The following is a 15,323-nucleotide window of genomic DNA, read 5'->3' on the forward strand; positions in this document are numbered from 1 at the left end:
GCGGCGGCGCGCGCCGCCCCCTCGCCCTGCCGGGCGCCGAGCTGAGCCGGGCGGGGATCTTCGAGCCGGCGGCCGGGCGCCCGAGTCCCCGCCCCTCCCGCGGCGGCGGCGGCGGGCCGGAGGGGGCGCTCGCGCGCAGGAGCGGGCGCAGCAGGTGCCGCGTTACCTCCACCGCGCGGGGGGAGAGGGGGCGGGCCGGGGCGCGGGAGGCGGGGGGAAGCCGGGGAGCCGAGCCGGGGAGCGCGGCCGGCGCGGCAGGCTGGCACCGGGCTCGCGGCTTCCGGGAGGCGCCGGGGTCGGATAAATACATCCCGGGCGCGCGGGGATCGCCGAGCCGCCTGCACCGCTCGCGCCGCGCCCCGCAGAGCTCCGCCGGCCGACCCCGGCACCGCGCCGCTCCTCCTCCTCGAGCGCGCCGCGCGCGGAGCCGCGGAGAGCGGCGGGCTCGGCCGCCGGCGCCCGGGCCGCTGAGCCGATGAGCGGCGGCGGCTGAGGGCCGCGGCCTCTGCCCGCCCTCCGCCCGGCGCCCGCCGGGGCCGCAGCCGGGGCGCGGGTGGCCGGCCATGGGGGCGCAGTGACGCGCGCGGCGGCCGATCGTCCCTGCGAGCGGCGGGCCCTGCTCGGCGGCGGCGGCGGCGGCGGCGCCGGGCCCGCGCGCTCTGCCCGGGGCCCCGCGGGAGCCTCCGCCGCGCTCTATGCGCCTCTGCGGGCGCCGCGGGCCCGGACCATGGCGATAGACCGGCGGCGCGAGGCGGCGGGCGGCGGGCCCGGGAGGCTGCCGCCCGCGGCCGAGGAGAACGGCGCCCTGCCGCCCGGGGACGCGGCGGCCTCGGCGCCCCTCGGGGGACGCGCGGGCCCCGGCGGCGGCGGTGACATCCAGCCGCTGCCCGCGCCGCACGCCGCCGGCGGCCCGCATCCGAGCCTCCTGTTGCTGGACTACGACGGGTCGGTGCTGCCCTTCCTCGGGGGCCTGGGCGGCGGCTACCAGAAAACCCTCGTGCTGCTCACCTGGATCCCCGCGCTGTTCATCGGCTTCAGCCAGTTCTCGGACTCCTTCCTCCTGGACCAGCCCAACTTCTGGTGCCGCGGGGCCGGCAAGGGCGCCGAGTCGGCGGGGGTCACGGCCACGGGCCGGTGGGGCGGCGGCGACCTGGCCAACGGGACCAGCCCCCCGACCACCCTCTTCCCCACCGCCGCCTGGGGGACAGCGGGCCCCCTCGGCAACGGCAGCGGCGCGGACGGGGGCGAGGCGCCGCCCCTCCCGTCCCCCCCGGACAAGGGGGACAACGCCTCCAACTGCGACTGCCACGCGTGGGACTATGGCATCCGCACAGGCCTGGTGCAAAACGTGGTCAGCAAGGTAAGGGCAGCGACCGCGCCGGCCCCGCGTCCCCCTCCCGAGCGAGCGCTGTGCCCTCCGCGGTCCCCGCGCGCTTCCCCGCGCGCTCTGCAGACGGGGTCCTGCGGTGGTGCGCGCCCGCGTGTCCACGGCCTCCCGTGGGCTCCCCCTCCTTGCGTCCCCCAGACAGAGGTGCGGGCCCGGGTGCGCGGCCGGACTCCCGCAGCCCTCCGCGGTGACGCTGCCTCCCGACTCCAAGGGGCACCCAAACTCGCGTCCCCGCTGGCACACACGCAAGGGGCGCCTCTCTCTCTGCGAGGGAGCGAGCTTCCCTCCCCCACCCTGGAGCTGTCACTTCGTCCGGGCAGGGATGGCCCGCGGAGGTCGAGAGGCTGATCTGTGAGCCCCTGGCCCTAAGGACGCGCCTCTCTCGAGGTCTGCCCGCTGGAGCCAGGCCCCGGGCTCAGCCCTTTGCCGGCCCGCTGCCCCGAGTCTCCCACAGAGAACCAGCCCCTGCAGAATCGCTCCTATGCCCAGGCGTTCTTCCTGGCAGACCGCAGCCATCCCCCGCTGGCTCTGAAAACTGACTAAAGCTGAGGGAAGAGCCCAAGTGGTGGCCAGAGTAGCAAAAGGCTTTTGATATTTCCCTGTCCCTGTCCCCAAGTTCAGTCCTCCCCAGAGGCTGGGGTATTTATTTCCGGTTGGAGTTTGCCACCCCCAGTGTTCCTGAGAAAGCAGACACCTCTGGAGTATAGGAAGGGTGCTGAGTTTGTGCTGTTCGGGGACAACCGGGCTCTCACACAGCAGCCCTCTTGTCCCAGCTTTGAGATCAGATCCTGGCCAGCCTCAGCTCAACATGGACTTGCTCCAGCCCAGGGGTCCCCTCTAGCCGAGGTCCTGCATCCTGGGAGACGGAACAGGAGTGTTTGCGAGAGATGCGTCGCCTGCACAAAGACGGAGAATGGGCACTACTAGGAAATTAACACCCAAGACACCTACATATTGTCTGGATTTCTTAACATGTCAGAGAGGTCATATGCCAGTGTGTCAAACAACTTGTGATATTTTGTTCCTTCTGTGTCTTAAACAACTAATTTGCATTTCAAACTAAATGTAGACCTTTCTCCCACTTCCATGCAGTTCTGGGCAGAGTTTGAAATGCTTTGTTTAAATGCAAGACTGAAATTTGATGGTTTATAATAATCCGTGGGCCTGTATTCCCCCTTTTCCCGAAACGTGTGTTAGTAAACAATTGTGCCTCATGGATGTGTAAGATGAAACTCTTACATCATCATAACCATTGTCTTCAGCTTGTACCAGCCTGGTGAGAAGTGATCTGGCCTCTGGGAACTGTTGGATTACCTGTTAATAGGGAGAGCCTTCTAGCTGGTTCACCTTGAGCCCCCCGCCCCCCGTCAGCCTATCCTCTGCCAAGGTGTTTCTGTGACTGTTTCCCATCCATAGAGGTCAATATCTGTCTTTTGTTTACCAGCAGGAAAAATGAAGAACATTGAGTATCTTAACACTGTTTGTATGTCTGTGAAAGTAAGGGTTTGCAACACTGTCGAATACTTTGAGCCTCTTTCTACAGAAGGGAAGGAATAACGGAGATCAAAGCAGATGCCTGTACAGGGTGGTCTGTCCCGGTGTGACAGGGGAGGCCAACTTGGAGTTAGGCGGTGGGACAGAGAATCGGTAGCCTAGCGGTGCTGTGGATGGTGGGAAGAGACGACTAGAACCGTCCTTGAAAGCAGGCTCTGCGGGCACCTCGGAGAGCTGGACAGGTGTTCCAGGCGAGCGATCAAGGGGCTCATGTATGCGCAGCATGGTTTGGGGTGCCTGTTGTGTCTGCTCTGTGCGGCTGACAGGGCAGTCCAGGAGATGCAGACTTGAGGACAGTAGGGAGAGATGCATTTCCCTGTAAGACCAAGACTAAAAAGGACATATTGATTTTCATGCACAAATAGGATCTAAATAAAGGTCTGTCCTTCCACGGTGTTCTGTTCCATAACCGATGCTCTCAAGAGCGTCTTAAGCACATTCTGGCAGTGTTAACGCCGGCCGTCCCCTCTGTGGGCCGTGCCCCCTGGATCCTGGATCAGATGGATGGAGGCGGAGCGCATCCTGGGTGGGTGCCGACGCCGGGGGTCGGGGGCCTGTCAGCTTGGCTTGCCCGAGGATAGACTTGGCAGCTTCTCCTCTCAGCAGGTGGAAGTGCAGGGTCTGAGGAGTGCCCTCTGGTGCCCTCCTCCCCAACGGAGTGCCAAGGTCTTCCCCACTCAAAGAAGCCCCGTGTAAGGTTTCTGTCATTCGGCTTCCCTCAGCGTGCGTGTGCCCCTCCCTGCCCCGGAGGCCCTGCCCTCTCCCCGGGTGTTAGGTGGGGAGGGGGCTCCTTGTTCTTCCTTTTATTGTTGTACACAGTGGTGCTGTTGGTCAGTTGCTCAGTCACATCCGACTCTTTGCAACCCCATGGACTGCAGCACCCCAGCCTTCCCTGTCCTTCACCATCTCCTGGAGCTTGTTCAAACTCAAGTCCATCGAGTTGGTGATGCCATCCAACCACCTCATCCTCTGTCGTCCCCGTCTCCTCCTGCCTGCAATCTTTCCCAGCATCAGGGTCTGTTCCAATGAATCGGCTCTTCGAATCAGGTGGCCCAAGTATTGGAGCTTCGGCATCAGTCCTTCCAATGAATATATTACATTATATTAAATATATGTTTAGATATATACCATTACTATATATATCATATATTGTCCTTTCTGTTACAGGGGCTCCCCACCTCTGTGCCACAGACCAGTACCTCCTCTCAGATCAGTAGCAGCACTAGATTAGTAATAAAGGGCCCAATGAATGCAATGCCCTTGAATCATCCCCAAACCATCCCCCTCACCCCCAGGCTGTGGAAAATTGTCTTCTACAAAATCAGTCCCCGGTGTGAAAAAGGCTGGGGACCACTGGGTTATTCCGGCTAGGATAGCTCTGCACCCGTGAACCTGCCAGGCCAGGAAGAGCTTTGGGCTGTTAGAGTTCGGAGGGGCCTTGGAGTGGACAGACCTGCGTCCCCACCCGATGGCGTCCCCAGCGGGGCCATCCCTCGCTGAGGGCCCCGCGAGCCAGCAGCCCACTTCTCAGCTGCTCTTCCGACAGAAAGACGTGCTTTTTGGCAGCGCCAACAAGGATCGTCTCATGCCTGTTTGTGCAGCATTCTCCGCTGAACGATTCTTCTTCCTTCGTATCACACCTGCTCAGATAGATCTGAGGGTACAAGGGCTGGGTTCTTTCCTGGCTAGGAAATTTCCAGCTCCTTCAGTCCTTCCATAAGGAACAGAATTTGCCCTTCTGACGGCTCCACGCGGCCTGCGTGTCTCTTAAGCAGACCGCTCAGGACATGGCTGGCAGGTGCACACACCCTGATCTGTCCTGATCAGAATCTTCCACTCATGAAGTTCATAGTCAGCATGTGAAGGCTTTCAGTAGACGCGTCATCTGTCCACCTTGAGGCCGCGGTCACCAAAGCTCGATGGGATCCTGTTCAGGCAGGGCTTTTCTAAGCCAGTGCCCATGTGACATGCTTGCTAGTTTAGGGTTGCTAGATCTCTCCTGTTAGGATCTCTTTTTGTTTCTACTTTATTTCTGTTTTTGTAAATCTCTATTCTTTGCCTGGTCCCTGGTGTTTCAGGATTTGTGGCACCTTCAAAATAATGCGGGTGACGCCACTTTTGAGCTGCCCTCTAAAGTCTTCAAAGCATTTTCACGTGTTATTGCTTTTGATTAAGAGTGTTGAGCCGTCCAAGACCAGTCTTAACACTGTGTGGTCTTGAGCTTTAAGTCGGCTCACCAGCCTTGAGTGGACCATGAAGTTGATCCTCAACGTCCACATGCTGTTGAATGCTCTTCCTTTTACCCCCAGCCACGTAGGAAGATTGTCTTGCTTAACACAGCCCTGCTGAGTTTAAAACACTCCTCTCCATAGTTTGCATGAATCCTGTATTGTTCAGAGTGAACCCTTGTTGGTTTCTAATGCTCTCCACTTCCTCGAACAACCCTTAGAATTGTGCCTAAAATCAGTGTCAGTAACACTTCCTAAGCTTCTCTCTCTTTCTGTACATGAAATTTAAGATGTTTGTTTATCTCGTGTTCTGATATTTTTTTCTATTTGCCAAGAATTCTCATAGGTTGCTGGCATTTCTCCTGTGTAACCTGAGAGTTGTTTAAATATCCCAGGAAGTAACTTGACTTCTCTTTCTGGGGCTCAAGACTAGAAGTTCTTTAAAGGGGCTCTGTACAACTGGGATGGAACATAATTGCAATGTCATCACAATAGGACTGGTTTAAGAAAGAACTCACCTCGGGTCAGCCTAGTGTGGTTCTGTTTCACTTGCCTACTACATGCAGCACAGCAGTGAACATCTCTTTGCCTGTCTTTTTTTTTTTAAGAAATTGACCGTAATAAAAAAAAAAATGCACCCACATGGGACAGAACACAAAGAATAAAAGCAAGATTTCTCACCATCTCTGCCTCTAAGTTCCCTCTTCAAAAGCAACCATGGTTACAGTTTCTTATGTGTCCTTCCAAAAATATTCTATTTTCATTTATATCTATCTTCTCTCCTAAACCTTAACATATCGTAGGCACTGTTTCACGCTTCTTGACCGCCTGTGTGGGGGGAGGGTGTGCATCAGAACCGGGAGCCTCCTCACTTCACTGTTTTTCTGTGTAACAAGGGATCAGGGCACCTTCCGGAGGGGCCTTTTGGTTATGATGCAACACATAGTGAAATTCCGGCACACCTGAAACTTAGAAGTGGAGGCCGCATTCTTATTTTGATAGATGTTGTCTAAGTGTTCTCCACAGAGATCTTATTACCAATTCACACTTTCACTGATTAGCTGGAGGCCCGTTCCCACACTACCCCCAGCCCCGCCCACCCCTGGGGCATTGTCACAGTTCTAAAGGAGAAACTGTCTTTGGTCATTCTTGTCACTTGCATTCTCTTCTTAGGGAGGGAGGTTAAACATCTCTGAAAAATCTCAAGCCGTTTGTCTTTCCTTTTCTTTGAACTGCGTCTTCACATCCTTTTTGTGTATATCTTTGTGGGGAGGGGGTTATTTTCTTGCTGATTTACAGAAGGACCTTACGCATAAAGGAATTTACTTTATTCAGTATTTGGGATGTTTTGTAAATGTTTTTTCCCCACAGTGTGCTGTTTGTCTTCTGATTTTGTTTGTGGTGTTTTCATCACACACAGACTTCTGGTTTGCATAGTGTCAAATGAATTTTTTATGGTTTCTGGGTTTTGTGTTAGATTTAGGGCTTCTATAATCCTGGAATATTAGGGGAAAAAATTGTCTTCTAATATTTTTATGATCTCAGTACTTTTTTGAGTTGGTGTTGTAGGGTCAGATTTGCTTGTTTTGAGCTGTTGGGGTAAATTATGGGGAAGGGAAACAAACGTTAGGTCAGCAGGTATAGCAGCTTTTCTCGAAGGCTTTGACTTGCTCGTGACAAGCTCCTCTGCGTAGAGTCTGGCCTGGGCCTCGCTGATGGAGAGACTGGACTTGCACAGTTACTACGCGGCTCCTTCCATCTTTTGGGGGTGGTGTTCATCCCAGATCTCACCTTTCCTTCATATTCTCAGTCTGGATCAAGTCTCAGTTCATCTTGGCCTTCAGGCCCAGATAGTACTGAGTCAACAGTTGATGTCATTTATGGGGTGGGGAGGGAGCTGGGAGGGGGGTTCAGGACGGCGGACACACGTACACCCATGGCTGATTCGTGTCGATGTATGGAAAAAACCACCACAGTATCGCAAAGTAATTAGCCTCCAATGAAAATAAATAAATTAATTTTAAAACAAAAGTTGATGTCATTTAAGAACAGAGGATGAGAGGGATGGGTAGCATCATGGACTCAATGGACATGAATGTGAGCAAACTCCGGGAGATGATGAAGGACAGGGAAGCCTGGCGTGCTGCAGTTCATGGGGTCAGAGAGTTCAAAGAGTCAGACACGACTGAGCGACTGAACAACAACAAAATCATGTTGGACACTAAATGTCCGTCCTGGCTCGGAGCTGGCTGGACCACATGGTCAGGATGCAGGGCTGGTGGCTGGGAGCTGGCCGCGGTGAGAGTGTTTGCCGCGTGGACATCTGCAAATACTGCACACCTGGGTTTATTTTTCTTCTTTGAAGCCATTGTTAGGCAATCAGCAGGCCCCTGAGTGTGACCCTGGCCATTCCTCTCTTTTTTTCCCTAACCTCCCCCACCCCCGTCCTCCCTTCCGCAGACACGAGTACGGATCCTGGGCCAGGCGTTGTGCTTTGAGTGGGGGATACAGCGCCAGGCGGAAATAGCGCAGGTCCCACCGAGCTGATAGACTAACGAGCGAGGTGCACCTTAACTAATCATCATGACTTTTTAATTACAAACTGAGCTGAGTGCACAGAAAGAAAGAGAAGTGAGAGAGCGAGAGCAGAGCACCTGGGCCAGGCAGACTGGCCTCGTGTTGAGACTGAGGCCTGAGGTGCTGAGAGGCAGAGGGCGGGTGTGAGTGCGCATGGGTCTTTCCCTTGGAGAGCGAGCGGCTTCTGCAAGGGCCCTGGGGCCTGCGGGAGCCTGGGTCTGCAGGGCGGCCCAGAGCACAGGCTGGGGTGACTCACAGTCACGAGATGAGCTCAGCCAGCCCAGAGAGGGGCTGGAAAGGCAGGCGCCCAGGGAGGGCCTGTGGGGTCAGATGGGGGCTGGGGTCGACCCTGCTTGGGGCCCCGCGGATGGGCTGCAGGGAAGCCGGGCCTGCTTTTCCTGCCAGAGGGAGGCTGCTGACCCCAGGAGGGGCCTGAAGGAGAGCCATGGAGAAGCCCCCTGGCCAGCAGGTCCACAGCAGGCCTTGGACAAGTGGGCCTGACCCAGGCCCAGCGCTGTTGACAGGAGAAGCTCTGGCCTTGGAGAGTTCCAGCATTTTCTCTTGCCCTCTGGCTCCAAACAGGAGGCTGCTAAGTAAATTTCCCCAAGGTTGAGGGCCCTGAAATGGTAAGCCACCGGCTAGCTTGAGGTTCATTCCACCAGCTTCACCCATGCTGGGCGCTGGGCATGGGTGAAAGGCTGTCCTGGGCACGGCTGACTGTGGTGTTATCTACAAGTCTGAAGTTCAGTTCAGGGAGGAGGAGGTGGGCGGTCACTGGCATGTCCAGAGCTGGAGCCGCTGGGTTAGAATCTCTCATCGGCTCCCTGTGAGGGTGTGCCTGCCTCCGCCTGGGGCCCCACCTAGGCCACCGGGCTGATGGGGGGAGCCTGCCCTTTATCTTCTTCTTTACCGGCCAATCTGAGGTGGGGTCCTGCTGCTGCCTGAGGATGGGGTTGGCTGGGGGCTGTTACTGTGGCTTCCTGTAGCGGGCCGCGCAGACCTGGCGGGCAGCTTCCCTGATCTTTGCTCCTTCTGCCTTCTGAGCCCGTTTCCTGGAACCCTTTCCTCCTCTGTCAGCCCGCTGGTCCCTGTTCATCCTTTAGATCCGCCCGGTCTGCACGTAATGCCCCCAGCACTGGCCGTGTGTCTGTCCTTCTGCCCACTAGAGGGGTACCTTTCACCCACTGAGTCCTCACCATGAACGTCAGCCCGCCTGAGCTCATGTCGTGAAGAGACTGCTGCTCTCTGGTTTGACTGGGAGGTTACGACGCGTTCATCTGTAGGACCTTCACAGGTAGAGGGGGCTCAGGGCTGCCCGCCCCACCAGGCTGCCATGGGACAGAGTGGGAGCAAGCCCCCCACCCTCCGGGAGGCACCTGGAAATCTCAGATTCCTTTCCTCCTCATCTGTGGGGTGAGGACTGGCTGAACGAGTCAGGTCAGAAATGCTTAGATGGGGAGGAGCTGATAGACCACACCTGGACGGGCAGTTGATTCTGCGGCAGTTCCAGCGCGTCTCTCGCCTCCGCCCGGAAACTGATGACACGGGGAGCCAGGTGCTCCTTTCAGTCTGGCTGCCCTGGTCCAGGGGGCCAGAGTGGGCCAGCCAAGAGGGACCTCCCGGGGGCTTGCCTGAAAGACCCCTGAAGGGGCTGGTTGTTATCTGTGGTTCTCATATGAAAACAGAGCAGGTCTCTGGCCACAGGGCCCAGGGATCTGACAAAGCAGAGGAGCTTCCTGGCCGCCTGGTGGGTGGGAGAGTGGGGAGGCTTCTTTGCCTCCACTGAGGCCCTGGGCCAGAAATCTGAGTCCATGGCCTTCGATGGGAGACGGTGTTCTGAGTTTGGAAGTCTAGTTGGGTGTGCTGGGTGGAAACGGATGGAGAGAAAGTGGAATTTTAAACGGGGGCAGAGGGTAACCTGAGCCCTGACCGCAAGCAAGACCAGGGGAGATGACTTCAGGGCAGGTGGAAGCAGGGCAAAGGCCAGGCTCCGCCTGGAGTGGCGCTCCTGGTTCTGTCTGTGGGAGGCCTTGACCTGACCTTGGCGGTCCACAGACCTGCGATCTCTGCCTCTCTCAGTGTTTACCCGCTGCTGTCACTGTGTAGGGGCTGACCTCCCCCAGACAAGTGACCTGGACATTCACAAGCCTGTGTTTCTGGGAAAGAGGGCAGGGTTATGGGCTGGTTGAAGTGGGTTTCCCCTACGACAAATCGTTGCTGTCCTAAAATACCACCAGTGGGCTCTCGGGTCCTCACTTGCACAGATGAAGTGCTGACAGACCCTCTCGTCTCGGGACTCGTCTGGTTGCAAGTAATGAAACAAATCTCCAATGACGTTAATTAACAAAACAGAGAGGAAATTGGTTGGAAAAATGCAGAAATGGCTGAGGAAACCCAAGGCGGGATCTGAGACCAGGAAGTGGGGCAGGGGGCTGTTTCAGGGGCCCTGCCACCACCTTCAGCCTTTCGGAAGCCACGTCAGCTTCTCCTGGAACTGGCTCCCCTCCACCCCCCAAGACTGGATGTCGCTCACCTGGTCTTGGGTCAGGCAATGGCCAGCATGGGCCTCTGTCCAACACCGGCTTCCTGGGTGCAGTTCTTATGTCCACTCAGGGCCGAGGAGGCAGGTTTCGGAACACAGGGTGCAGTTACCCAGGCTGGGGGACCCCTCCAGACCTTGTGACAGGAGACTAGAGTGGCTGTTCTTTCTTGGGGTGAAAGAGACTAGAGATGGCTCTTTTGGGCAATGAATGGAGAATAAACAAATACTGATGCTTTCACCATTAAATGCTTCAGACAAAGTTGTCTTCTTCCCAGAGACTCAGGATATAAATTACCTGGCTCCTTAAGCTTGGTGTGGAATCAGCAGGACCATGCTTCCTGAGGCTTTTTTCCTGGAAATAGGCAGCTGGTAGCTCCAGGTCAGAGGGGGCTTGGAGCAAGCCCCCAGACAGGCACTGGAATGTGCGGCCAAGTGTTGCCCCCACCCTGCCCCTCAGGGCGGTTCTGCAAACCTTTCTTCTACTCACGACCAGCCATGTAACTTGCAAGATGAAAACGCAGGGCCTCTTGTTCGTATGGTTCCCAAGACGAAGATGGCAACCACGGAGCCAGAAGCCAGATGTGGCCCTCCTGGGCTGGCCCTGGGGGCCGCGCGCCCGTCCCTTTTCCCAGAGCCAGCGGTCAGCGCTGCGAAGCCCAGCACGCGACCCCTGCCGTCCCGCCTCTCGCCTCCCAGTTTCACATCCTCCTGCTTCTGCTCTTCCTCCTCTGTGTTTGTGTCTTTTTCTCGCTGTCTTGCAGTGAAAGTATAACTCACTTTTGGGGGGCCTGTGTCTGGGGGCACGGCCCTAACCAGTTGAGCCCTGAGTGTCCAGCTAGGAGGGGGCCTGCAGCGCTCCGAGGGGCCGGGAGGCTCCCTGCACTGGAAGCCCGGCTCCTCAGAGAAGTGACAGTTTCCTTATCTGGGCAGCGGACCCACCGCTGAGTCACAGGAGCCCGTGGGGAGGACGCCGAGTCAGAGGAATGCTGGTTAAGTGTTTGTCAGCTTTTTTTTTTTTTAAGTGGGGAAGAGGGTCAGCCTTTGTATAACTTAATTCCTGCTGGCTGACGGTCACATTTTACTTCTTAGCATCGTTTAAAGAATACGTGCAATGGCGACCATGCTGGTGTGAGCCAGCCGCCAGCCTCCCAGGGGTCATGTTAAATTATGGATGGTTATGCACTCAGCCCCATAATTTGCGCTGCAGACTGTTTCCTCCCAGATTAGATTAAAAGCGGCTTTTTCTGTGTGTTTAAAAGATGCTTTACTTTGGGTAGTGTAGTCATTTTCACAACAGTGACTCTTCCAATCCAAGGACGCGGTATGTCTCCGTCTGTTTGTGCAATCTTTGGTTTCTTCCGTCAGCGTCTCATAGTTTTCTATATACCGTCTTTTGTCTCGTTAGGTAGGTTTATCTCTAGGTATTTTACTCTTTTCGTTACAGTGGTGGATGGGATGGTTTCCTTAACTTCTCTGATTTTTTATTGTTAGTATATAGGAATGCAAGGGGTTTCTGTGTGTTAATTTTATATCCTGCGACTTTGATATATTCATTGATTAGTTCTACTAATTTTCTGGTGGAGTCTTTAGGGTTTTCTATGTATAGTATCATGTCATCTGCAAATAGAGTTTTCCTCCTTCTTTTCCTATCTGGATTCCTGTTACTGCTTTTCCTTCCGATCGCCGGGGCTTGGACTTCCAGAACTGTGTGGAGTAACAGTGGCAAGAGCGGGCACCCTTGTCTTATTCCCGATCTCGGAGGAAATGCTTTCAGTTTTCACCGCTGAGAATAATGTTTGCTGTTGGTTTGCTGTATGTGGCCTTTATCATACTGAGGTAGGTTCCTTCTTTGCCTGTACCACCCCAAGTAATCTATAGATTCAATGCAATCCATATCAAACTACCAATGGTATTTTTCACAGAAGTAAAACAAAAAATTTCACAATTTCTATGGAAACACACAGGACCCCGAATAGCCAAAGCAATCTTGAAAAAGAAGAATGGACCTGGAGGAATCAACCTTCCTGACTTCTCTCTATACTGCAAAGCTCCAGTTATTAAGAAAGTATGGTATTGGCACAAAAACAGAAATATAGACCTATGGAACGAGATAGAAAGCCCAGAGATAAACCCATGCACCTATGGGCATCTTATCATTAACAAAGGAGGCAAGAGTATACAATGGAGAAAAGACAGCCTCTTCAATAAGTGGTGCTGGGTAAACCGGACAGCTACTTGTAAAAGAATGGAACTAGAACACTTCCTAACACCACACACAAAGATAAACTCAAATTGGATTAAAGATTTAAATGTAAGGCCCAAAACTATAAAGCTCTTAGAGGAAAACATAGGTACATTCTTTGACATATATCATAGCAAGATCCTCTGTGACCCACCTCTTAGAGTAATGGAAATAAAAACAAATAAACAAATGGAACTTAAAAGCTTTTGCAGCAAAGGAAACAATCAACAAGATTAAGAGATAACCCTCAAAATGGGAGAAAATATCTGCAAATGAAACAACTGACAAAGAATTAATCTCCAGAACATACAAGCAGCTTTATACCAAACAACCCAATCAAAAAATGGGCAGAAGACCTGAACAGACATTTCTCCAAAGAAGACAGACAGATGGCCAACAAATACAGGAAAGACTCTAAGCACTGACCATTATTAGAGAAAGCAAATCAAAACTACAATGAGGTATTACTTCACCCCCGTCAGAATGACCATCATTAAAAAATCTACAAACAGTAAATGCTGGAGAGGATGTGGAGCAAAGGAACCCTGAATGTAACTTGATACAGCCACTATGGAGAACAGTACGTAGAGTCCTTAAAAAGCTAGAAAGGGAACTGCCATATGACCCAACAATCCCACTGCTGGGCATATACCCTGAGAAAACCATAATGGAAAGAGAGGCATGTACCGCCATGCTTGTCGCAACACGTTTTACAATAGCTAGGACATGGAAGCAACCTACATGTCCGTTGATGGATAAATAGATACAGAAATTATGGTACGTGTAAACAATGGAATATTACTCAGCTATAAAAAAGGATGCATTTGAGTCGGTCCTAATGAGGTGGGTGAACCTAGAGCCTATTATATAGAGTGAATAAGTCAGAAAGACAAATCTTGTGTGTATCAACACATGGATATGGAATCTAGAAAGAAGGTACGGACGAACCTATTTGCAGGGCAGCAGTGGAGAAGCGGACACAGAGAACAGACCCGCGGACCCTGGGGGAGGGAAAGGCCGGCACGAATCGAGAGAGCGGCGTGGAGACACACACACACCACGTGTAAGAGGGAGAGCCCGCGCTGTGCTCCGTGACAACCTAGAGGGGTGGGATGGGCTGGGAGGTGGGGGAGGCGCAAGAGGGAGGGGACACATGTACACCTGTGTCTGATTCATGCTGACTATGGCAGAAACCAGCACAATATGTAAAGCAATTATCCTCCACTTGGAGGATTATAAGATTGTAAGTATGTATCGTGATCCCAGTTATTGGTGTATGTGTTTATCAGCAGGGAGATGAATCAAAGTGTCTGCAGAGTGATGTCTGTGTGAGGGGATCATGAATGATCACGGTTTCCCTCTTTTCATCTCTATTAAAAATTATCTGGTCAATAGGGAATATTAAGTGTATATAATATAGTGTGACTGTGTGCTTAAAAAAAAAAAACAAAAAAAGATGCTTTACAAATTGGGCACTCTCGGTGGCTTCTTCCTGAGGCATCCCACTATTCCCAAATGGACATACATGAGCGTTTTCAGAAAACACAAAGTCCTTGTCCTACTTTAAAACTTTTTTCATAATTGTGGTGAAGCCTTTATAACATAAAGTTGGCCATTTGAGCCCTTGGTGAGTGCACAGTTTGACATCACTGCGGCCAGTCACCGTGCTGTACGACCACACCTCCATCCCCCTCCAGAACTTTCTCGTCTTCCCAAACTGAACCTCTGTCCCCATTAAACACCAGCTCCCTGTCCCCCAGCCCCTGGGCCCCACCCTCTACTTTCTGTCTCTGTGAATTGATTACTCAGCACCTCATGTAAGTGGAATCATTCTCTGTCCTCATGGGGGTGGGGGGTGAGCTGATTTAGTTCTCGGATGCAGAGGACGGAACCGCAGGTCAGCTCAGGCCCAACGTCCAGTTTCCAGGAGCTGCTGAGGACCATGACGAGCCCTGCGATGCATCTGAACCAGCGGCTTATCACGCTGGGCCCCATCCTGGGCCCCGGGCCCCATCCTGTCTTTAAGCCAGTGTTTTCCAGACCTGTTCATCAGAGTCTTTTCTTCCAATGAAAGGTCCGTGTGGAGAGAGTTGGTCTTTCTGGATCTAGGGTCGGGGGCGCACCTGGGGAGCTCTGGGGAATGCCTGCAGACCCCGGCATCCGCTGTTGTACAGGTCCTCGGGTATCTCCACGTGGTGTGTTCTTCCCAGGGGACATGTGGGTGTCACATCGGAGGACAGAGTGCCAGTGACTCCTGGGGGGCTGCTCTGTGTGGTTCAGCAAAGGGTGATCCGGCCCCGACGTCGCGGGTTCAGGTCCAGGCTAGTGTAGACGTCCACCGTGTGGTGTAGACGCCCACCAGCAGATGCCCGGGAGCAGCCCAGCTGAGAAGGTGGCTCCCCAGAACGCGGGTCCCAGCTGCAGAGAGGCCGGGAATGGCCCTCAGCCCTGTGGAGGGCTCGTGCGGCTCTGAGAGCCCTGAGCGAGGCTCGGTCTGCGGCAGCTGCCCTGGGAGCACGTTGTGAAGCACCAGCCGGCCCAGCTTACCTGTAAAAGGTGTTGCCAACAAGTCCGCCCCTGATTAAACAGGCCCTTTAAACCTCTGCTTACAATAGTGGTTAAGTACTTGTAAAGGAAACATTTATTTGCAAGTAACAGGTATTTATTTCCAAAATGGCCCTAATTCAGATCAGTCTTTTCCGTAATTCCCATTGAGGTGGTTTGATAGAGTTTTCAGCGGCAGGAAACGAGAGCTGCCCCACTGTGAGCGAGCGCTCGAGGCCGGAACCGGGC

At 54.1% G+C, this 15,323-nt stretch overlaps 1 protein-coding gene across 3 annotated transcripts in view; it reads left to right on the forward strand.

Annotated features, from left to right (window-relative positions):
* The first annotated feature begins 211 nt into the window (after window positions 1-211).
* The window catches only part of SLC22A23 (solute carrier family 22 member 23), a 129,418-nt gene continuing 114,306 nt past the window's right edge, over window positions 212-15,323 (forward strand). The window contains exon 1 of one of the 3 annotated variants that reach the window (XM_086370432.1): window positions 212-1,360. In XM_086370432.1, the coding sequence (XP_086226558.1) occupies window positions 728-1,360 (633 nt within the window). In that variant the 5' untranslated portion in view covers window positions 212-727. The remainder of the gene's footprint in view (window positions 1,361-15,323) is intronic. The other 2 variants (XM_086370429.1, XM_086370430.1) reach the window with 2 other exon arrangements.

The sequence above is a fragment of the Bos grunniens genome, chromosome 23, assembly GCF_055505025.1.
Source record: "Bos grunniens cultivar Pamir isolate PY7600 chromosome 23, Bosgru_T2T1.0, whole genome shotgun sequence".
Classification (NCBI taxonomy): Eukaryota; Metazoa; Chordata; class Mammalia; order Artiodactyla; family Bovidae; genus Bos; species Bos grunniens.